This window comes from Aquarana catesbeiana, linkage group LG10 (genome assembly GCF_042186555.1).
Source record: "Aquarana catesbeiana isolate 2022-GZ linkage group LG10, ASM4218655v1, whole genome shotgun sequence".
In the NCBI taxonomy this organism is placed as follows: domain Eukaryota; kingdom Metazoa; phylum Chordata; class Amphibia; order Anura; family Ranidae; genus Aquarana; species Aquarana catesbeiana.
In genome coordinates, this window is record NC_133333.1 from 78,244,864 (window position 1) to 78,270,474 (window position 25,611).

A 25,611-nucleotide genomic window follows, 5' to 3' on the forward strand; every position below is an offset into this window, starting at 1 on the left:
CCTTAATTGACTGGTAAGACGGTAAATTTGTCTGACAGATTAATTTATCTTTGAAGCATAACTACACATTTGAGAAAAAAAACATTCCCCTCTGGGTGATCTATGTACATTGCAAGGATTTTACCAAACTTTGCAGATTTTTGCCTTTTTGTTATTCTGAAGAAATCACTGTTTGTTCCTCTGTGCCCCTGGGCTGAGTGAGTCTAATGGGAGTGGTTTTATAATTATCAACCAGCTGCTGCAGAATCAGGGCTCTAAAGAGGAAAGTTGTAGGGTCTACATCCCTTTAGACGTTATTTACTATTGGGAGTATCTTACCAAAAATGACATTTTTGTTGCAGGGGATGCCAAAATTCTAACTTTTATCTTTGTGCAGACTTCTGGGAAAATCAGTGAGCCAATTGCACAAGCAAAAAATTATGTTTTTGGGGTACTTTTTGTACACATTCTGTGTACAGAACACCACCTGGTAGCCATATTGCATTGCTCGTTACAGAAAATTACAGAGCTGCAGATTGAAAAGGAAAGGTCATTTTTAGGGATGCACCGATACCATTATTTTTTACAATGAGTACAAGTACCGATACTTTTTCTTTTTTAGTACTCGCCGATACCAATTACCGATACCTTACGTAACTGTTTTGTTTTAACTTCAGCTGTCAGCAATGGTACAAAGCATTGAAAAGTTATTTTACAAATGAAATAAATATTTTTTTTTTTTTTTTAATTTTAGCGCCTTTTCAATGTGAAACGTGTAAATATATGTTAATATATATGTGTAAAAATATTCACTAACAAAGCAAAAGACGTGAACAAAAGAAAAAAAGCAAGAAAATAATAATTACATGGAGGAGAATAGGGAGTTAAGTAAGGCTGATTGGAGTAAATTAAGGGTTATTAAGCAGTTAAACTGAGGAACATATGTTCATCCATTTGATCTGCAGATGAAGAAACAAATATACAAAAAGAAACGGTTTCTTTTTATTTTAGTGTTTCAGGGCTGAGCAATGTTGGTAATAAACATTGCGGCTGCTTTTTTTTTTTTTTTTTGACAGCTCCAATTACCGGACTTCAACACTGGGGAGACCCACTGTCAGCTCAAGAGCTGAGCCTGAAAGTATCGGTTTCAGGTATCGGTACATTTGCACTGGTACTGATACTTGTGCAAATACTCGGTATCTGCACCGATACTAGTATTGGTGCAACCCTAGTAATTTTTTAATAACATTCAATTACAATATGACTTTTGTGTTGCAATTGTAAATTCTATACATTTAATTTATATTTTTTTTGCTACTTTTTTTTTTTTTTTCCCCTGAAAGTGGCGTTGCTCTTTAAATGATTCCTATCAATGTTCTACACCATCGCTGCTTAATGTTCACCTATAGTCTGGTTGTAAATCGTTTTTCCTTTCGTCCTCTCAGTAAAATAGTGAGACATCTAGAGCGGGAGTCAGCAATCCTTTCATCGCAGGCTTCCTGTCGACCGCCAACAGGTAGACCGCGAAGATGTCCCACTGTTGCCACATCAGCTGACTTGGTTCTTTCTCCAGAGCGGTGCATGCACACGCTTACCCAATTTCAGGCTACAGAGGCAGTCCCTGCCCCTTGCATACATGTGGCTGCAGGGAAAGCCTTTGGAATAGCTCGGGCTGGTTCGGGCTCCTCTCCAAATATGCCCAAGTGCTTCGCACCCCTAACCACCGGCTCTCCTCACCAATCCAAGGGAAGGTGAGAGAGGCAGCAGGTAGCAGGATCACTGCACCTTCCCTGCGCCACTCTGCATATAAAACTTTTTAAACTCCAGCCCTCCTGTCACTCCAGTATTACTGACACCCCAGCCCCCCCCCAATACCATATCCTCCTGACAACCCAGCCCTCTTGATTTCCCGCCCCAATACCATACCCTCCTAACACCCCAGCCCTCCTGATCCCCCCCCCATACCACACCCTTCTGACACCCCAGCCCTCCTGATCTCCCCCCAATACCATACCCTCCTGACACCTCAGCCCACCTGAATAAAATACCCTCCTGACACCTCAGCCCTCCTGATCCCCCCCCCCCCAATACCATACCCTCCTGTCCATCCAGTGCCATGCCTTCTGGCGACCTCAGCCCTCCTGATCCCCCTGTATAGTGCCCTCCATATCTCCCAGTATCATACTCTCCTGACCTCTACCCTACATCCTAAATGACCTCTGAATGCTGCCCTACATCCTAACCGACCCCTGTATGCCACCCTACATCCTAACCAACTTCTGTGTGCCACCCTACATGCTACCGACCTCTGTATGCCGCCCTACCTACTACTGACCTCTGTCCGCCGCCCTACCTGCTACTGACCTCTGTCCGCCGCCCTGCCCGCTACTGACCTCTGTCCGCCGCCCTGCCCGCTACTGACCTCTGTCCGCCGCCCTGCCCGCTACGGACCTCTGTCCGCCGCCCTGCCCGCTACGGACCTCTGTCCGCCGCCCTGCCCGCTACGGACCTCTGTCCGCCGCCCTGCCCGCTACGGACCTCTGTCCGCCGCCCTGCCCGCTACGGACCTCTGTCCGCCGCCCTGCCCGCTACGGACCTCTGTCCGCCGCCCTGCCCGCTACGGACCTCTGTCCGCCGCCCTGCCCGCTACGGACCTCTGTCCGCCGCCCTGCCCGCTACGGACCTCTGTCCGCCGCCCTGCCCGCTACGGACCTCTGTCCGCCGCCCTGCCCGCTACGGACCTCTGTCCGCCGCCCTGCCCGCTACGGACCTCTGTCCGCCGCCCTGCCCGCTACGGACCTCTGTCCGCCGCCCTGCCCGCTACGGACCTCTGTCCGCCGCCCTGCCCGCTACGGACCTCTGTCCGCCGCCCTGCCCGCTACGGACCTCTGTCCGCCGCCCTGCCCGCTACGGACCTCTGTCCGCCGCCCTGCCCGCTACGGACCTCTGTCCGCCGCCCTGCCCGCTACGGACCTCTGTCCGCCGCCCTGCCCGCTACGGACCTCTGTCCGCCGCCCTGCCCGCTACGGACCACTGTCCGCCGCCCTGCCCGCTACGGACCACTGTCCGCCGCCCTGCCCGCTACGGACCACTGTCCGCCGCCCTGCCCGCTACGGACCACTGAAATAAGAGCAGGTAGCCAGGCCTGAGATTAGCCAAAAAAATCTGCCTGCAGTACCAGATGTTCTGCTTTCATGATGAACTCCAGCATCAGACTTGTGGGGGTAACCAATTGCTTCCCAGACATGAAAAAATTGTGAATGAAAGTGAATGTTTTTCTCACCAACGCAAACTTAGAGTAAGTTTATATTTTTGTACAGAGATATTAGTTTTAGTACTTTTTATTGGGGGCTTGCTAGTTATTTTTTTTAAAAAGGGGATGCTGCACCCCGGTGATCTTTGATCTCTTCAATGTTATCTAGGTAGCTCTCCATCTCTCAAAGGGTTGCCTACCCCTGATCTAGAGTTTGGAAACATTTCCACATTGTAATTTCTGCTGGGAGTAAAGCTGCAATTTGCAAATATTGAGAAAAAATATAATTTTTCAAATGCTACAAGGATGGCAAACATCCTTGCATTCCAGAGGTGTCCTAAAGACAATAAAAAATACTTTGGAATTTAAACATTAGGAACATAATTAAAGTACAAGTAACTTTACCCTCCCAGAGTTCTCATTCCAGAAACGCTCTTTCTGCTGCTTTTGGATCATCACTAAGTGTTTCTTTACCAGCAGCATCTTCAAGTAAGGAAGTGTTGCAAATCACTACCTCACAAAAATACACAATCCCTTCATTAAGAGCCGGTTCACACGGGGGCGACTTGTCAGGCGACCTAGCCGCCTGACAAGTCGCCTCCCAATCTGTGCAATGGAACCGTTCTAATCGGAGCGACGCAAGTCGCTCCGACTTAGAAGAAAGGTTCCTGTACTACTTTGGGGGCGACTTGCATAGACTTCTATACAGAAGTCGTCTTGCAAGTCGCCCCGGCAGTCGTGTCCTGCAAGTCGTGCCGCGTCTAGTGTGAACCGGCACTAAGGCTCTGTTCACATCTTGGTGTTTCGAATCGTCGCGGTTCTGTCAGCGATTAAGAATAGCTGCAAATCAGGGGACGCCTGTGCGATTCCTGTCACTTCCAATGGCACTCCGATCATGCCACATTTTTTCCACGATTCGTCAAGTGACAATCACAGTAAAATCGCGTAAACAGACTCGCGGGATGCTTGTCGCCCAAAGGAAGTACAAGAACTTATTTTGGGGGCGACGGGCGTCCCGCGATTTGCCGCTATTTCAAATCGCGGCGATTCGGAACGCCAAGATGTGTAAATAAGTAAAATGACACCTGAAAATCAGGAAAACATTGATTAAGCTCTTGCAAGAGCTCTGGCATCAGTATTGTCAATAATGATTATTCTATATGTTGATGGTTTCTTGCTTTTTTTTTTTTTTTTTTTGCTTTTGAGTGAAAGGGGGTGGTTACCTGTTCTCATGTATAATTTAAATGTTTTTAAAGTGGTTTCTAAAGGCAGAAGTTTTTTTATCTTAATGCATTAATATAAAAAAAACTTGTGTGCAGCTCCCCCCTTAGCATCTCTAATACTTACCTGAGCCCATCTCGATTCAGCGATGTTGCTCGTGAGACTGGGCTGCCTGGGACTCCTCCTCCCTGTTGGCTAAAACAGCAGTGGGCGCCATTGGCGCCCACTGCTGCTAATCAAAAATCAGTGAGCCAATGAGGAGAAAGGCGGTGTCGAGCCACAGCTCCATGTCTGAATAGAAACAGGGAGCTGCGGCTCGCTCGGGTGCCCCCATAGCAAGCTGCTTGCTGTGGGGGCACTCGGCAGGAGGGAGGGGCCAGAAGCGCCAGCGAGGGACCTGTGAAGAGGAGGATCTTGGCTGCTCTGTGCAAAACCATTACATGCTAAAGTTAGTAGTTTTTAAACAAAAAGAGACTTTAGTATAACTTTTACATATACAGTCCTTGTTAATCCATTTGTAATAAAAAAAAAAATAATTTTAAAACAAGTTTTAGTTTATTTACTGAATAAGCAGTACTTGTATTTCAAGCATAATACTTTTAAATATGCTGCATTTCACATTCTCAGTGTAAAAAAAAAATGACTTTCAATTTGTAAAACTGCTCCACACTGATTTTGTGTTAAATTTTTTTCAGCAAGAAATAACGGAGTACTTTTATTTTTTTTTTTTTTCCCTCACGGCTTCAACATTTATAGATGTTTTACATCTCTAAGGCCCTGTCCACACTGGTGCGACAATTGCTCTGACATTGAGAGCACAAGTCGCATCACATCTAGAAATCCTTTCCTTATGAGAGCCGTCTTAACTGGTCTGACTTTGGAAAAGGTTCCTGCCCTACTTTGGTCAGGCCTCTGTCCGATTTTAGCCCAGAAAATTGAATGGAAGTTGCATCCAAGTCGGATCAGCACCTTAAAGTGGTTGTAAACTCACTTTAGCTCATTACAATCTGCATAGTACTGGCAGCTGATCGCTGCCTGTGAAATGTTATTCACTGTTTCTGTTTCTTCATAATCCATCCTGTAAACCGTAGTGACGTCGCCGGCTCATGCGTAGTCCGTAGCTTCTTTAACGGCACGCTATCTGTGCCGTTTCACTATCTTCCATTGAGAACGGCACAGGGGAAGCCTCGCGGTACTGTGCCCTCCTCCTCTCCTTCCTTTTTCTCCCCTTGTGACTGTATAAGACATCACACTGGGAGTGAACTATAGCAGCACAGAGACGTTAATAGGAAGCAGCTGTTCTAGATAGAGGCTTGGTTTAAACGTAAGCATGCGTGAGATTTCGACATGAAGGGCGGAAATTACGTCCACACCTGAGCCAGTAATCATTAGTAAAGATGGCAAGGTCGATACTAGGAAGAGGAAAAATGTTATTAAAGATAAAAAAGGTACTTCCTAACCTTGTTTTTGCCACCTTTTAAAGAGTAAGGCTTATCAATACATTGTTGGATGTTAATATGTAAAAAAAAAAAAAGGAAAAAAGTCCAGGGTTTACTTCCTCTTTAACTGATCCGACTTGTGACATGTGACTTGGGTGCTCAGAGGCAATGTTAGCAATGCAAAATGTATTGAAAAAATAAAGTGTTGGTTCCCCCCTAAAATCCATTTCAGATCATTATCCGTGCAGTCTGGCGAGGAAAGGGGGTGGGTGAGCACCCCTCCCCGAAACATACCAGGCCACATGCCCTCAACATATTGGAGGGGGGGGGGTGCTTTGGGGCAGGAGGGCTCTTTCTCTTGTACAATGCCTCCCTTACATATTGAAACCCAAAAACAAAAATGTATTATGTCCTTTTGATGTGGTGGCTGCTTTTCTTTTCTCCTTTAGGCTTTTTTCCTCTATTTTCATCTGTTAATCCTGAAAATCACACACTTCCTTTCCCTTTGTGTCTACACTAATTTCTCCATGGTATCTATGTGAGCAGCCATGGTTTTCACACAGGCTGGATTTCACATGTCTGTGTCAAATGCATGTCCATCTCAATTTCATGGTGTATTGTTGGGAATAGTATACATATTCTTTGTGCTTTTCTTTAAGCTCACATGACAAAGTAAAATCAACAGCTATTTTCTGTGCTGGCTGGAAATGTTCTTGACAACAAAGTGAAAAAAGAATGTAGCCACCGCATCTAAGAACTTGTAAACGGCAACATATTACTTTTTTTTTTTTTTTTTTGGGGTTTGGATATACTTGTGTTTATTTCCACTTTTGCAGCCAAATTTGAGAAAATCCATACATAAATCCCTTTCACACAGCATACCTTAACCACTCGCTGACCGATGTACGTATAAAAAGGTCCTGTCAGCAAGTGGTTATTCTGCAACCATGATCTTGGTACTGTTTCTCCATCTCCTCTGTGCCGAATGAACCTGGAAATGACAAGAATTTCAATTCTACCGGGCAGGGAAGCAGGTGTCCTACAGTAACAAAGCAAGATCTGTGCATGGTTCATTGTCTTGGAGGGCAGGGGTGATGTCAGGGGTCTAGTAGACCTCTTATGTCTCCATAATGAACATCTGTCACCTACCCAAAGCTTAATGAAGGTAAAGGATAACTCCACTTTTGTGTTGGAAAAAATGAGCAAATAATTAATATATCGTATACAATTGCTACCCAAGTCATATTGTAATTGAATGTTATTAAAAATGACCTTTTGTTTTCAATCTGCAGCAGTATACTTTTCTGTAAAATTCAAAAAGCACCCCTGTCTGCTCATGCAAATGCAAACGTGTGTGTAGGTCTGGCATGCATGCATAACCCATGATTGCAGCACACATGAGGTATTGCCAAGAAAATCGGAGTAAATCATTCTAGAATCGTGATTTGTGAATACAGTGAATATAAAGTTTAAATTAGTTTAAAATCATAAACATGTCATACCATTGCTCTGTGCAACAGTTGCAATCCTCGTCTCAGGACCCCAGCTGGAGCTTCTGGCTCGTCACCAACTGCCCACTATAGCAGTTATTATTTTATTTTTTTTTTTTTCACTTTGACGATCAGCCTTATCTATCATGTTTGACTAAGGCTCGGTTCACATGGGAACCGGCTGCGGATTGCACAGGAAGGCTGTGCGTCCCCATTCTCCGGTTCGGGGCCGAATCTACACCTGAATTCGGCCCTGAAACGGAGCCAAAATCGCACAGTGTTTCTGTGCAGCGCACTCCGCAGCTGCCTCGGAGATATGTGAACCGACTCCATAGAGAGCCGGTCACATTCTCCTGCTATGTGAATTGGATGCAGAGAAACCCGCATCCAATTCGCATAGGTGTGAACCCAGCCTCAGTGAACATTGCTATTGGGCAGAATATCTTATGACTTGTGGTCTTGTATTTTGTATAATTTTTGTACTTTCAATGTAGATGAACATTGTTGGATAACACGTCTTTCCTGACATATAGTCCTGAAGAAGCGGATCACCCACGAAACACTTAGACTTACTAGGACAGAAGTGGCAATTAGATCATTTTAGACATTTATATTTTTGGGGATGATTTTATTCAGATTTTGTAATAAACATTGGTTTTTATATCATATTTAATTTGGTATACATACCTGACAGTCATCCTTGATTTCCCTTTTATTTTTTCGCTATGGACTGCTCTGTCCCCTAGAAGCTGTTGCCCTCGGTGAACAATGAAAGAAAATCATTTTCATACTTTTCTTCAGTAGTTTCCTTCCTACACATGACCCACTTAGGTTACCTTTTTGTAGCTGTTGTGCAACATTGTGTTTTTAGTTTCTATGGTCATCTGAGTTTACCTTTTGACTGCCAGCTTCTCTTAAGGCAGGCCGGCTATGCAGAGTGGGTATAGTCCACAAATAGGTGCAAAGTCACCTGTTTGTTTTTTTTTTAGTGTCCAGCCTCCTAGTGGCAAAGCATATACCCTGTGATCCTCCAATAAACTGCAGAAGAAGACTATTTTACAGTCAGGGTGAAAATCCCTTTTCTGAGGACCTAAATTCCTCATCTTGGAGTATATATAAACACTGTGGAAGGTATGGTATAAAGTGTGTTAAGTGCTGTGATATAGATATAAAGGCATAACAATAAAAATATAAAGGATACTTTTATCTTTTTTTTTTTTTTTTTTTTTTTTTTACAGAACACAATTGACACATTGAATATGGGTGTCGATCAGTTTGAAAGTGAAGTCGAATCTTTGTCTGTACAAACACGGAAAAAAAAAGGCGACAAGGATGTAAGTCTGCATTTTGAATAAACAATTTGTGTTGACTTAATGAATTATACAGAAATCATATTTGTGAATACCCAGATTTAGAACGCTTTGTACTCCTAACTTCTGTAACTTTTCAATTTTACATGAATGCATTTCTGAGAGTTCACATTATAACATCTGTGTGCACATATTCACCCCCTTGGAAGTTTTAATGTTTTATTGTCCTAGAACATTGAATCTGTGGAATGCTTACTATTTTTTACACTGATCAAGACATTAGAACATTGGAGGTCAACATGAAAATTAGAGACTCACATGCAACCTCCAACCCCTCCAGAGGGCTGCACAATATCCAGAACATTTTGATCCGGCTCTTTTTTTTTTTTTTTTTTACCAATGCACGTTGAGGTGAAAGTGGAAGTAAAATAAGCTTCATCTTTGTAAGCTTTAGTAAAAGTAACTTACGGCATTGGTGTCAGTGATGCCATACTAACTCCTGCGCTGATGTAATTGACTACAGTTATCGCCCCCAACATAAGTATTCACTCCCAGTGTTGGTGTCCGTAACCATAGTAATAATCCCCAGCATTGGTGTCGGCCACAGTAATTCCAGCGATGGTCACCGTGACGGACGATCTATTTTCTTTACTAATGTGGCCTCAATTACAGTTTCTCAGTGTTGTGCTCCAGCACTGTTCTGTCAGGATAAAATTAAAGTTGGGCTGAGTGCTTCTTAGCCATTTGCAGGAAACTTTTATTTATATAAAATATATAGAGAGAGAGAGAGAGAGAGAGAGAGAGAATCTCACAAAAGTGAGTACACCCCTCACATTTTTGTAAATATTTTATTATATCTTTTCATGTGACAACACTAAAGAAATGTCACTTTTCTACAATGTAAAGTAGTGAGTGTACAGCTTGTATAACAGTGTAAATTTGCTGTCTCCTCGAAATAACTCAACACACAGCCAATAAATCGCTGGCAACAAAAGTGAGTACACTCCTAAGTGAAAATGTCCAAATTGGGACCAAAGTGTCAATATTTTGTGTGGCCACCATTATTTTCCAGCACTGCCTTAACCCTCTTGTGCATGGAGTTCACCAGAGCTTCACAGCTTGCCCCTGGAGTCCTCTTCCACTCCTCCATGATGACATCACGGAGCTGGTGGATGTTAGAGACCTTGCGCTCTTCCACCTTCCATTTGAGGATGCCCCACAGATGCTTAATAGGGTTTAGGTCTGGAGACATGCTTGGTCAGTCCATCACCTTTACCCTCAGCTTCTTTAGAAAGGCAGTGGCCGTTTTGGAGGTGTGTTTGGGGTGGTTATCATGTTGAAATACTGCCCTGTGGCCCAGTCTCTGAAGGGAGGGTATGATGCTCTGCTTCAGTATGTCACAGTACATGTTGGCATTCATGGTTCCCAGACCATGACACTCCCACCACCATGCTTGACTGTAGGCAAGACACACTTGCCTTTGTACTCATCTCTTGGTTGCCACCACACATGCTTGACACCATCTGAACCAAATAAGTTTTTATCTTGGTCTCATCGGACCATTGTTTCAGTAATCCATGTCCTTAGTCTTCTTGTCTTCAGCAAACTGCGGGCTTTCTTGTGCATCATCTTTAGAAGAGGCTTCCTTTTGGGACGACAGCCATGCAGACCAATTTGATGCAGTGTGCGGCATATGGTCTGTGCACTGATAGGCTGACTCCCCACCCCTTCAACCTCTGCAGCAATGTTGGCAGCACTCATACATCTATTTCCCAAAGACAACCTCTGGATGTGACACTGAGCATGTGCACTCAACTTCTTGGCCACTGTGCTGCAGCTCAGTTTCAGGGTCTTGGCAATCTTCTTATAGCGTAGGTCATTTTTATGTAGAGCAACAATTCTTCTTTCAGATTCTCAGAGAGTTCTTTGCCATGAGGTGCCATGTTGAACTTCCAGTGACCAGTATGAGAGAGTAAGAGTGATAACACCAAATTGAACACACCTGCTCCCAATTCATACATGAGACCTTGTAACACTAACGAGTCACATGACACCAGGGAGGGAAAATGGCTAATTAGGCCCAATTTGAACATTTTCACTTGGGGGCGTACTCACTTTTGTTGCCAGCGGTTTAGACATTAATGGCTGTGTGTTGAGTTATTTTGAGGGGACAGCAAAGTTACACTGCTATACCAGCTGTACACTCACTACTTTACATTGTAGGCAAAGTGTCATTTCTTCATTGTTGTCACATGAAAAGATATAATAAAACATTTACAAAAATGTGAGTTACTGTGTGTGTGTGTGTGTGTGTGTATGTGTATGTGTATGTATACATACACATACACATACACATACACATACACATACACATACACATACACACACACACATACACACACACACACACACACACACACACACACACACCCCCTGTTTCCCCGAAAATAAGACCTAGCGTGATTGTCGGTGATGGCTGCAATATAAGCCCTACCCCCCAAATAAGCCCTAGTTAAAGTCCTTGTAGGTCTTATTTTCAGGGTAGGGCTTATTTGGGGGGTAGGGCTTATATTGCAGCCATCACCGACAATCACGCTAGGTCTTATTTTCGGGGAAACAGGGTATATAATAATCGGTGTCCTCTACCTGCCTCTCCACATCAGCAAATCAAAGGAATCCTGGTATTCATTCATAAAAATACAAAACTTCCTTTGGCTGAGGAGCACTCAGCTCAACTCTATTTTGTTCTGACAGCACATGGAATGTCCCTGTACCACTGCCAAAATACAGTGCTGTATACTCTATGTAACTGATGCTAAATACAATTTATACACAGCCGATGCCCTTTGCCACACACACACACACACAGACAAAGGTGGTCCATGGCAGTGCTAACTAACCCCTTCCACCTGGCAGTGCATTCAACTCCCCTCACATTGATCACATTGTGTTATTTGCCTGATCACCTGCTCCCACACTGATCCCTCCCCCTAATGCCGTTGGGTCGGAACTATACTGTCCAGCAGAGGTCACTCTGCCTGATGGTATTTGCTTCATTTCAGTGCTGGCTGCGAGAATGCTGGAAGCTTCCCGGCACCCTGCTGCCATTCTAGAAGTTGCCCAATAGGTGATAGACCCAGTCCTGGTTGTGGTGGGCTGCACAAGGATAGCCAACAGTCCACTTGTTGGGCCCCATGGCTCTATAATTACTCTTTCATGTTAAATTGAAATTGCAAAATAACTGGTTCATGTCAGTATTTAGCATATACACCCTTAGCACCAATTAGTCTGCGTGGGTAGTTCTCTATGAGCTTTGCACTGTTTACATTTTGAGTTGCATGAGGATTGTGACTGAGCAGCTGAGCCAGCAATTCAGTTGGAATTAGATCCAGACTCTTTGGCCATTCCTGGACACACAATATTGATTTACACTGTACTGGTATATTTTATAAAAACAAATGCTACACTAATCTGACTAAAAAAACAAAACACAAAGTGATCATGAAAGTGCATACAAAAACATGGAGCTGTAAAGTTCATGTAGAACACTGTACAAACACACACCATATAATATAAAGTTCAAGCTGTGGCATGCAATATTATAATACACAAATATCCCAATTTGCTTGTGAGACAATGTTCCATTAACAGAACACACTTTGTAGTGAATTTACACTACCATACTAAATCTAAGGCTGCTTTCCAAATGGTAACAACCCCCCTTAGGCCGAGTGGTCACACAAGCTATAAAAATGCATCGATCCATATATTTGGCATAGAAATCATTCAGTTTAATTTCCACCACCAACAGACCATGTATTACACATCAAGAGAGTAAAGCACAAGAAAAGTGCTCCCCATAGTGTAAACCAGTAAATTTGCTTTATTAAAATGAAGTGATCAAATCAACTCGCATTAAAAAGAAGTGTAATACATCAATGTTCACAAATGCAGATCTCCATATTACATTCTGAAAGTCCAGATCAACTGGCTGGCATATGTGGTGACATCAGTGCGTTTAGCTGTGGCCAATGCATTTCATCATGCATGATGTTGTCATGGGCATTGACAGGGCCGCTGATAGAAATCATGGGGCTCTGTACAGCCTACCTGATGGGGCCCCCTTCAGCCCTGCCCCTGGCCCCTCCCGGACCCCACCTTGGAACAAAGTGCAGGTTTGTTTTAAAGTGATGATTTATCATGCTACACCATGCCATCCATAGTAAATATGTGCAGAGTGCAGTGCAATGCAGTACAATCGCCACACCATGCCATATTACTATCCATAGTAAATATGTGCAGTCAGAGTGCAGTATATTTACTCCCAATCGGACTATGCTGCAGCAGCCACGATCGGCTTCCCCTCAGCTCCTGGACTCAGACTGTCAGCTGCCTCTATCTGCCGCCAGCGCCCGCTTCAGTCTCTCGCTCTCTGTCTCGGGCCCAACTCAGAGCTGAGCAGAGGAAGATCACTCCGCCAGGGAAATAAATAGGCAACAGCAGCGGCAGGTGGCTGGGACTTGAAGTTGAGCCACCATACGGAGCGGGCCCGGAATACACATGCATATAAAGGAAAAAAAACGCGCTCGATCTATAAAACAATCTTATTTTGAATAATCAAAATATTATTGAAATGATCAAAGTCCAAAAAGCAGCAGCATATAGCAAATTGCACAGGTTAGAATGGAGAAGAGAAGATGCGCTATATAAAAATGCAGGCCAACAATAGCTTGTGTATTCCTGGATATTAAGTTGCAGTTCAGACAATTCCACACAGAACACCCAGGTGAGCTAAATCCTTATTCAGTGCCACAACCTAATGAAAAAGCTGCTTACCAGATGGCAAGCGGATGGCTATAGCCCAGCCAAGGCCTTTGCTTGAACGGAAGGAACGTCCAGACAGATGCAACCAAATGGATTATCTGTATGCTCCAATCCCTCGATGCCGTGAATCTCCCATGGGCCTCAGTACTCAGACATTTTAGGTGCTTCCAGCACACCAAACTATAAAAGCATTAAGCATAGGATTCCTCTCCAAACAACTTCCAAACTTGTATGTGTCAGCAGTTTGTACAAACAAGCATGTATCCGAGCTCCTCCACTGTCCTGTGGAGGAGCTCGGATACATGCTTGTTTGTACTAACTGCTGACACATACAAGTTTGGAAGTCGTTTGGAGAGGAATCCTATGCTTAATGCTCTTATAGTTTGGTGTGCTGGAAGCACCTAAAATGTCTGAGTACTGAGGCCCATGGGAGATTCACGGCATCGAGGGATTGGAGCATACAGATAATCCATTTGGTTGCATCTGTCTGGACGTTCCTTCCGTTCAAGCAAAGGCCTTGGCTGGGCTATAGCCATCCGCTTGCTTCCGCTTGCCATCTGGTAAGTGGCTTTTTCATTAGGTTATGGCACTGAATAAGGATTTAGCTCACCTGGGTGTTCTGTGTGGAATTGTCTGAACTGCAATTTAACATCCTGGAATACACAAGCTATTGTTGGCCTGCATTTTTATATAGTGCAGCTTCTCTTTTCCATTCCCCCCGGAATACACATGCGCCCCAAATTGATAAAAATAGTCTCTCCACTTACACCAGCACAGAGATCAGGGAGGGCCCCAGAAAATAGGAGGTCAGAGAGTGCAGGCATGCTACAGGAGACGGTGAGAGAGTGCAGGCATGCTACAGGAGACGGTGAGAGAGTGCAGGCATGCTACAGGAGACGGTGAGAGAGTGCAGGCATGCTACAGGAGACGGTGAGAGAGTGCAGGCAGTGTAAATAGCTCTGGGGAAGCCTGTCCTCCCTTCAGAAGACTCCTGTGTGATCCCTCCCCCCTCCCCTGTGTGCAGCTATGGCAGGAGCTCTGCTCACTCACATTAGCAGTGTCCCTGTCCAGATGGCAGGTACCCTCAGACTCCCGGCCCTTCTGTTGTCAGTGGAAAGTACAACACTAAAGGTGGAGGCAGAGCAGCTCAGAAGGAGGCAGTTACATCTTCCTCCTCTGGATACCGGGGCCTCCATGCACCTGATTGGTTGCTAGGATGCTAGACGGGCCCAGCAACCAAATATTTTGACAGGCAGGACTTGGACATGCTGGAAGCTCTGCCATCCGTGCAGGCTTTTACCCAAAGACTACCAGACTGACTATGTGTGACTAAGCTTGCCCGGGCACCCCTACTGAGCTGAGGACACTGGGCCTGGTACAACAGGGCAGTTGTACTGGCTTATCAGCAGCTCTGGACATTGATGCATGTTAGGAAAGCAAGTGTATGGGCGCTACAACCTTCCCACATAAAAGCTCCGCCCGCTACTCAGACCTTTAGGCTGCTGACACCTCAAACGTACCTGAATAAAGGAAAAGGATTGTTGGCATTCAGGATGACATCCAAAATAGTATTTCTTCATTAACCACTTGAGGACCGCCTCACGCCGATGTACGTCGGCAAGGCAGCACGGGCAGGCAGAATCACGTACATACACGTGATCTGCCTCCCGCGGGTGGGGGGTCTACTACACCTCACAGTAGAACATGCCAGGCACACAAAACACCCCCGATCGCCCCCCAATCACCTCCCCCCCCCCCGTCACACTGACACCAAGCAGTGTTTTGTTTGTTTTTTTTTCTGATTACTGCATGGTGTCAGTTTGTGACAGTTAGTGTGGTAGGACAGTTACTGTTAGCCCCCTTTAGGTCTAGGATACCCCCCTAACCGCACCTAATAAAGTTTTAACCCCTTGATCACCCCCCTGTCACCAGTGTCGCTAAGCGATCATTTTTCTGATCGCTGTATTAGTGTCGCTGGTGACGCTAGTTAGGGACGTAAATATTTAGGTTTGCCGTCAGCGTTTTATAGCGTCAGGGACCCCCTTATACTATCTAATGAATGTTTTAACTCCTTGATTGCCCCCTAGTTAACCCTTTCACCACTGATCACCATATAACTGTTACGGGTGACGCTGGTTAGTTCGTTTATTTTTTATAGTGTCAGGGCACCCGCCGTTTATTACCGAATAAAGGTTTAGCCCCCTGAACGCCTGGCGGTGATATGCATCGCCCCAGGCAGCGTCAGATTAGCGCCAGTACCGCTAACACCCACGCACGCACCGTACACCTCCCTTAGTGGTATGGTATCTGAACGGATCAATATCTGATCCGATCAGATCTATACTAGCGTCCCCAGCAGTTTAGGGTTCCCAAAAACGCAGTGTTAGCGGAATCAGCCCAGATACCTGCTAGCACCTGCGTTTTGCCCCTCCGCCCGGCCCTGCCCAGCCCACTCAAGTGCAGTATCGATCGATCACTGTCACTTACAAAACACTAAACGCATAACTGCAGCGTTAGAGTCAGGCCCGATCCCTGCGATCGCTAACAGTTTTTTTGGTAGCGTTTCGGTGAACTGGCAAGCATCGGCCCCAGGCAGCGTCAGGTTAGCGCCAGTACCGCTAACACCCACGCACGCAGCATACGCCTCCCTTAGTGGTATAGTATCTGAACGGATCAATATCTGATCCGATCAGATCTATACTAGCATCCCAAGCAGTTTAGGGTTCCCAAAAACGCAGTGTTAGGGGGATCAGCCCAGATACCTGCTAGCACCTGCGTTTTGCCCCTCCGCCCGGCCCAGCCCAGCCCACCCAAGCACTGCAGTAACACTTGGTGACGTGGCGAGTCCCATAAATGCAGTTCAAGCTGGTGAGGTGGCAAGCACAAGTAGTGTCCCGCTGCCACCAAGAAGACAAACACAGGCCCGTCGTGCCCATAATGCCCTTCCTGCTGCATTCGCCAATCCTAATTGGGAACCCACCACTTCTGCAGCGCCCGTACTTCCCCCATTCACATCCCCAACCAAATGCAGTCGGCTGCATGAGAGGCATTTTCTTTATGTCCTCCCGAGTACCCCTACCCAGCGAACCCCCACAAAAAAGATGTTGTGTCTGCAGCAAGCGCGGATATAGGCGTGACACCCGCTATTATTGTCCCTCCTGTCCTGATAATCCTGGTCTTTGCATTGGTGAATGTTTTGAACGCTACCATGCACTAGTTGAGTATAAGCGTAGGGTAGAGCATTGCACAAACTAGGCCACACTTTCACAGGGTCTCCCAAGATGCCATCGCATTTTGAGTGACCCGAACCTGGAACCGGTTACAGTTATAAAAGTTAGTTAAAAAAAAAATGTAAAAAAAAAAAATATATATATAAAATAAAAAAATATAGTTGTCGTTTTATTGTTTTCTCTCTCTCTCTCTCTCTCTCTCTCTCTCTCTCTATTCTCTCTATTGTTCTGCTCTTTTTTATTGTATTCTATTCTGCAATGTTTTATTGTTATTATGTTTTATCATGTTTGCTTTTCAGGTATGCAATTTTTTTATACTTTACCGTTTACTGTGTTTTATTGTTAACCATTTTTTTGTCTTCAGGTACGCCATTCACGACTTTGAGTGATTATGCCAGAATGATGCCTGCAGGTTTAGGTATCATCTTGGTATCATTCTTTTCAGCCAGCGGTCGGCTTTCATGTAAAAGCAATCCTAGCGGCTAATTAGCCTCTAGACTGCTTTTACAAGCAGTGGGAGGGAATGCCCCCCCCCCCCTCCACCACCGTCTTCTGTGTTTTTCTCTGGTTCTCCTGTCTCAACAGGGAACCTGAGAATGCAACCGGTGATTCAGCCAGCTGACCATAGAGCTGATCAGAGACCAGAGTGGCTCCAAACATCTCTATGGCCTAAAACCGGAAGCTACAAGCATTTCATGACTTAGATTTCGCCGGATGTAAACCGCGCCATTGGGAAAGCATTTTATCACACCGATCTTGGTGTGGTCAGATGCTTTGAAGGCAGAGGAGAGATCTAGGGTCTAATAGACCCCAATTTTTTCAAAAAAGAGTACCTGTCACTACCTATTGCTATCATGGGGGATATTTACATTCCCTGAGATAACAATAAAAATGATTAAAAAAAAATGAAAGGAATAGTTTAAAAATAAGATAAAAAAGCAAAAAAATAATAAAGGAAAAAAAAAGCACCCCTGTCCCCCCCTGCTCTTGCGCAAAGGCGAACACAAGCGTCGGTCTGGCGTCAAATGTAAACAGCAATTGCACCATGCATGTGAGGTGTCACCGCGAACGTCAGATCGAGGGCAGTAATTTTAGCAGTAGACCTCCTCTGTAAATCTAAAGTGGTAACCTGTAAAGGCATTTAAAGGCTTTTAAAAATATATTTAGTTTGTCGCCACTGCACGTTTGTGCGCAATTTTAAAGCATGTCATGTTTGGTATCCATGTACTCGGCCTAAGATCATCTTTTTTATTTCATCAAACATTTGGGCAATATAGTGTGTTTTAGTGCATTAAAATTTAAAAAAGTGTGTTTTTTCCCCAAAAAATGTGTTTGAAAAATCGCTGCGCAAATACTGTGTGAAAAAAAAAAAATGGAACACCCACCATTTTAATCTGTAGGGCATTTGCTTTAAAAAAATATATAATGTTTGGGGGTTCAAAGTAATTTTCTTGCAAAAAAAAATAATTTTTTCATGTAAACAACAAGTGTCAGAAAGGGCTTTGTCTTCAAGTGGTTAGAAGAGTGGGCTATGTGTGACATAAGCTTCTAAATGTTGTGCATAAAATGCCAGGACAGTTCAATACCCCCCCAAATGACCCCATTTTGGAAAGTAGACACCCCAAGCTATTTGCTGAGAGGCATGTCGAGTCCATGGAATATTTTATATTGTGACACAAGTTGCGGGAAAGACAAATTTTTTTTTTTTTTTGCACAAAGTTGTCACTAAATTATTGCTCAAACATGCCATGGGAATATGTGAAATTACTCCCCAAAATACATTCTGTTGCTTCTCCTGAGTATGGGGATACCACATGTGTGAGACTTTTTGGGAGCCTAGCCGCATACGGGACCCCGAAAACCAAGCACTGCCTTCAGGCTTTCTAAGGGTGTAAATTTTTGATTTCACTCTTCACTGCCTATCACAGTTTCGGAGGCCATGGAATGCCCAGGTGGCACAAAACCCCCCCAAATGACCCCATTTTGGAAAGTAGACACCGCAAACTATTTGCTGAGAGGTATAGTGAGTATTTTGCAGCCCTCAATTTTTGTCACAAAGCTTTGAAAAAAGAGAAAAAAAAAAGTTTTTTCTTGTCTTTCTTCATTTTCAAAAACAAATGAGAGCTGCAAAATACTCACCATGCCTCTTGGCAAATAGCTTGGGGTGTCTACTTTCCAAAATGGGGTCATTTGGGGGGGGTTTGTGCCACCTGGGCATTCCATGGCCTCCGAAACTGTGATAGGCAGTGAAGAGTGAAATCAAAAATTTACACCCTTAGAAATCCTGAAGGCGGTGATTGGTTTTCGGGGCCCCGTACACGGCTAGGCTCCCAAAAAGTCCCACACATGTGGTATCCCCATACTCAGGAGAAGCAGCTAAATGTATTTTGGGGTGCAATTGCACATATGCCCATGGCCTGTGTGAGCAATATATAATTTAGTGACAACTTTGTGCAAAAAAAAAAAAAAAAAAAATTTGTCACTTTCCCACAACTTGTCAAAATATAAAATATTCCATGGACTCAACATGCCTCTCAGCAAATCGCTTGGGGTGTCTACTTTCCAAAATGGGGTCATTTGGGGGGGGTTTGTGCCATCTGGGCATTTTATGGCCTTCAAAACTGTGATAGGTAGTGAGGAGTGAAATCAAAAATTTACGCCCTTAGAAATCCTAAAGGCGGTGATTGGTTTTCGGGGCCCCGTATGTGGCTAGGCTCCCAAAAAGTCCCACACATGTGGTATCCCTGTACTCAGGAGAAGCAGCTGAATGTTTTTTGGGGTGCAATTCCACATATGCCCATGGCCTGTGTGAGCAATATATCATTTAGTGACAACTTTTTGTAATTTTTTTTTTTTTGTCATTATTCAATCACTTGGGACAAAAAAAAATGAATATTCAATGGGCTTAACATGCCTCTCAGCAATTTCCTTGGGGTGTCTACTTTCCAAAATGGGGTCATTTGGGGGGGGGGGGGTTGTACTGCCCTGCCATTTTAGCACCTCAAGAAATGACATAGGCAGTCATAAACTAAAAGCTGTGTAAATTCCAGAAAATGTACCCTAGCTTGTAGACGCTATAACTTTTGCGCAAACCAATAAATATACGCTTATTGACATTTTTTTACCAAAGACATGTGGCCGAATACATTTTGGCCTAAATGTATGACTAAAATTGAGTTTATTGGATTTTTTTTATAACAAAAATTAGAAAATATCACTTTTTTTCAAAATTTTCGGTCTTTTTCCGTTTATAGTGCAAAAAATAAAAACTGCAGAGGTGATCAAATACCATCAAAAGAAAGCTCTATTTGTGGGAAGAAAAGGACGCAAACTTCGTTTGGGTACAGCATTGCATGACCGCGCAATTGGCAGTTAAAGCGACGCAGTGCCAAATTGGAAAAAGTCCTCTGGTCCTTAGGCAGCATAATGGTCCGGGGCTGAAGTGGTTAAATGAATGTACAAAGCTGTAAAACGGCCTATATGCTTCGGGAATTAGTCCTCATGGCTGATAAAAAAATGAAAGTAACACTTAAATAGTATATACAAAGGGTCACATGATTAACCAACATAGGTGAATTAATAATGCAAAAGGGAAAACCTGACATGACTCCATGCAATGGAACACATCACAAAAAATAGAGATATGAAAAACCAGGCATATAAAAAGTGATCCACAATAGCATGCGTAGTTTGTATTTTTTCCAAAATGGGTCATAAAAATAGTGGGTGCGACAAAAAAAAAAGCTAGTGATATTGCCTAGATGTGGTATAGAGAGGTTTTTACCTCAAGCGGGGCGGGGGGGGTGTTGACGACACACAGACATCAGACTTTGAGCGTGAAGTTTACTGGATATACAGGATTCAGACCCACATCCCACAGGGACTGAACCACACCTGGGATGTAGATCTTTTTCTTAAATGATTTTTTTCAATTTAGTATCCAGACAGTCATCTTTATGTAGCTCCCTCTAATGTAACTATGTCCTGTTTTATAATCATATAAACCATGCATGTTATTGTGGGTTGCTTTTTATATGCCTAGCTTTTCATATGTTACATTTTATTTTATTATTAATTTAGCATCTAGGCAATATCATCATTATGTAGCACCCACTCTTTTCTGATTCATTTTTGAAAAAATACAAACTACGCATGCTATTCTGGATCACTTTTTGTAGGCCTGGTTTTTCATATGTCTATTTTTTGTGATGTGTTCCATTGTATGGAGTCATGTTCGATTTTTCCCTTTTGCATTTTTAATTCACCTGTGTTGGTTAATCATGTGACCTTTTGTATATACTATTTAAGTGTTACTTATTTCGGGTTTTTTTATCAGCCGTAAGAACTGACGTCTAAAGCGCATAGGCTGTTTTACAGCTTTGTATATGCATTTAATAAAGAAATACTATTTTGGATGCCGACCATACCTTTCCTTTATTGATGTATGTTGTCAACTACACACACAAATAAATGCATTAGAGGAAGGTGGAACCTGCTTCCCTGTATCAGTCTCCTTCAGATGGAAGGCCTTGACATCCTACAAGGAACTACGGCTTTGCTTTTCTGAAGTAGATGCTTTGTCAGCGTCCTAAACCTTCTGTGAGGCTCCATACATACCAAAGTGTTTTTTTAATGCTTTTTGCAGGAACGCAGGACATTTTTTTAACATGGGTTCCTATGGAACACGTTCACATCAATGCATTTTTGTGCCTCTGCATTTTTGGAAAGGGTCAGGGACTTTTTTAAATGCAAAACTGTGCTTTTTTTGGTTAAATGGACTTCAATGGAGAAGCTGCAGAAAAGCATGTAGTACATTTTTACCATGATTTTGCAGCGATTTGCATTTTTAAATCTGCCCAACAACAACATAAAAAAAATAAACCCATAAAAAAAAGGCAAATTTCAGTAATCGCAGAAAGCACTGCAGAAATGCTCAAAAGCAGCATGCATAGTTGTGAATTGAGCCTGCGTAGCAGTATAAGCCGACTATTTCTGAAATCCTGCAACCTTCAATGGACTCCCAAGAAATCAATTTAACAAAAATCTTAATTTTTTCATTGTAATTAATTTAAATTACTAAAGAGTTGTATTTTTCCTTTGTAGTGCAAGAGTCTTTCAGTTGATCAGTGTAAAAACAAATCACAGTGAATTCCTGTTCTTTTACCATAAAACGTAAAAGCAATAAAGACACCACCCACCTGGTCATAGACCAAATGACTACCTACTAACCGCTTACAGGTATCTCTGAATGTAGAGGCATTATGAACTTTAATTTCTTTATATAGGTGGACCATGTGTTTCTGGAAAAGTTTTATAGAGAACAACCTCGTTGTTTGGGCTGACACATTGCAGTGTGTGCCCTCAAAGAGCTTGTAGTAGTTGAATGACAACAAATGGAGTTTGAAATTTTTATGTACTTGTCATTCATAACATTTCTTTTTAAGACAAAACTATTAATGTAGATAAAAGTAGATAAAACAATATTGCAACAAATATGTATTAAAAGCCAAGAGCTACCAATGACCTTTTACAAACTGGTTTCTACCCAAATCCCTAAATTAGAGGCTTTCCCACAGTTTATGTAAAAAAAATGCTCTAGTCTAAAGGATCCCCAAGTAGGTTGTAAATAGAGTTTATTTATCTGTTGAGAGAGACAGGATTGTATTAGTCTTTGACGTGGCTTATACTTCCTCCTACAGGAGCTTTAGACACATACACCTTTTGGGCTTTGAGCTCTTCAATGTGGGGATTTCCAGACTTTGTGAACGTTTTCTCCAGAGCCATGGCACAGCCACAGGTGTGATCCAGTCTCGGTGGACCTACTTTTTAAAGTCTTCAAGCATATGTCATTGGTATAGTTTTGGAAGCCCTGACCTGATCATTTGTGGGTTAGTCTGGTACATAACCTTCACTCACTGAACTCTTAATTCTAGCACTTCCCAGATTTCTGTGTACCCACACCCTTTTGTAGTGTCAGACATTGGGATTTTTGAGTTTTACAGTACTTGACACAGGCTCTTTAATCTTTACAACTGGGCTGTATGGATCTATTTTCAGATGATTGGACACTGTAAAAAAAAAAAAAAAAAAAAGACTGCATGGACACCCCTGTATATAACCCCTCCCACTCCTTGCAAGTCTAACTTTTTGTGCTATTGCCCTTAGATAATGGACCTCTTCTCTCAAAGAATTTTACCTTCTTTTATGGCAACACTCTCCATCTTTCCCTTGCTGAGTGATGATATTCCACCTGGGTGATTTTTCTATCAAGATTGCTATGCCATAGCTACTGCAGCTTCTGAAATGGTTGACCAGCGGTGCCTTGGGGGTTCCAGACCCAGCCAGATGACAGCTGTTGGGATGGCCTGTAATGTTGCTTTCATGCCCTGGATCCTGTTGTAGGTGCCCTCCTTGACCTGAAGTGCATTGCTTGCAGTTGGGTGCAGGTTGTGTTACAGGTCTGGGGCTGTCATCTGCCTAGTGCAAAGCTCTCTTCCTGAAAATCCCTGCAGGGTTTGCATATTGTGGATGGTGAAGTGAGGATAGGCTATATCCCCTATTATCCCTGCCTACTGACTCTCCTGTGAGGAGTACCCTTTAAACACATCAGCTCAAGATGCCCTTATTCTCTAGATCAGGGGTCTCCAAACTTTCTAAACAAAAGACCAGTTTACTGTCCTTCAAACTTTAGGGAGGCCAGACTGTGGCTATTGGGAGTAGAAATGGTGCCGACGTCAGTGGAAAAAACATAATGCCCCATCATTTGTTTCAGCGGGAGTAATGGTGCACCATCTTTGGTGTCATTGGGATAAACTGTGCCCCATCATAGGTGTCATTGGGAGGAATCGTGCCCCATATTAGGTATCATTGGAAGGAATTGTGCCCTAATGTTGGGAAGAATTGTGCCCCATTTTTGGTAACCGAAAATGAAAAGGTGCCCCAAGGGCCAGATAAGGACAAGCAAAGGGCCACATCTGCCCCCCGGGCCGCAGTTTGGAGACCACTGCTCTAGATCATCTCCAGTGTGGCAACCAGGAGTGCCAGTGTTAATTTAAATTTTGGCACCATTGTGTCCACTAGAATGTCTTTATTGGCGCTACTACGCCCGCTGACTTAGGCCAATTTGAAGAGGACTAAAAAGCCTGTTAATGGTCTGAGCAGCAGAGATGCCATTTGTGTGTCTACAGATGGTTGGATGTCATCTGGTTTATCAAATATCGAATTACTTTATTTCATCAAACACTTTTCGTCTCATATTGTTGCAAAAGTATTTAGAAGTTGATAGGATCCCTAGAGGATTGAGAGTAACAAAAGTATGTGATTTTTTTTGGATGAGGATATTGGTCAGGATTGAATTAGAGAGATGCGGTTATTTAACAAGTTCTGCTTAGGAATGATCATTCAACAAAGGGAGACAAATTTAGAAAATATCAAGTTGGATATCATTAGCATCCAAGAACAGCTAGAGGCGTTTACAGATCTAGAATCCTTTTCTGCATGGGATACGAGAATTAATGAACAAACAAAATTTGAGGCAGATTTAATAGTTAAGAAATCAGGGAAATTTGAGAGGGATAGGCAGGACTATATGGCAGGGCGTGAGTTCAGTTGGAAGAAAGACAAGATGTTTGGATCCTCATCCCATGTACAGGAGGGGGACTCTGAGAAAAGAGACCACCCTGCATGCAGTATTTCATCCAATGCTGGCAGCGGGGCAAATAGAAATAGAAACTACATTAGGAGTAAAAATAAGAATAAAAATAAACATTGGGGTAGAAACAATAGGACTAGAACCAAGAACAATAGAAATAGGAAACCCAACGATCGGTTGGACTATGATCCCTACAGATGTAGTGTGCACGAAGATTTCCCGCCCCTTCAAGTCCAGAGGGGCCCATCTGGTGATTTTGATCACAATGATAAAAGCAACCAAGGCAATCAGAGAGTTGGAGACCCTATTGGACATGACCCTGTTATTGGTGTGAATCCGTTACCACAGAAGGAGATCACAATACAAGAGGTAAGACAGGATCTAGCAATATCGATACAGCCTACTTTGGATGTAGTAGAGAAACAACAGGAGTCCCCTTTAAAATCAACATCCAACGATCTATTGGGAGTAGGAAGGAATGTCATCAACACCAAAACAGCTAACTCTAAGGATGAGATTTCTATTTTTGTGCAAGGAGCTGCGGGAAGGACGAAACCCGTAGGGCAGAAAAGCATCGCATTTCGACCTCTATCACCCCCGAACACCAGGAGGCAACTAAAACGACGAGAAGAGGGTGCAGGGGAGGGCGGAAATCAAGAGAGACCAAAAACATCAGAGAATCACTCCACTATAAAAATATTAAATCTGTCGAAATGCGAGTTCCTAGACACAGAACTTGAACTGCTCAGAAGGGGACTCAGTTACGCTCCGGAGAGTCCTCCCAATTTGTTTGAGCTCTTCATTGATCTCAACAAGTTTGTGCAGAATCTCACCGTGAAGTGCCATTTTAGGTTGAAAGAAATGGCGCAATCAATGAGGGTCCAGAAATGACTATTTCCACTGCTCATGCTGAACCTCTAGACAAGGGGATATTGGAGATTTTGGAAGAGCTATACCTGGAAGGAGGTCAAGAGTCTGAAGTCCCCCCCCTCCCCCCCCCCTTGACCTTGAAGGGTAAGATTATCAATACAAACTTTAGACCGAAATCCAGCTTCTACCCACACTGGAATAAGGGGAATTTCATACCTACATTTTACGAAGTAGTGATGGAGGAATTCAGGAAGATGTGTAGTAATAATAAAAATCGGAAGTACACTAAGGGCCATGAAGCAGGTCTGGAGGGCCCTCTGGGTAGTCTGAGAAAGAACTCGGAA

At 43.5% G+C, this 25,611-nt stretch overlaps 1 protein-coding gene across 1 annotated transcript in view; it reads left to right on the forward strand.

Annotated features, from left to right (window-relative positions):
* Positions 1-25,611, forward strand: part of CNOT3 (CCR4-NOT transcription complex subunit 3) — a gene marked incomplete in the record, with an annotated part of 468,179 nt that overhangs the window by 147,891 nt on the left and 294,677 nt on the right. Inside the window, 1 exon segment of the mRNA XM_073602305.1 lies at positions 8,621-8,716. Coding sequence (XP_073458406.1) covers positions 8,621-8,716 — 96 coding nt within the window.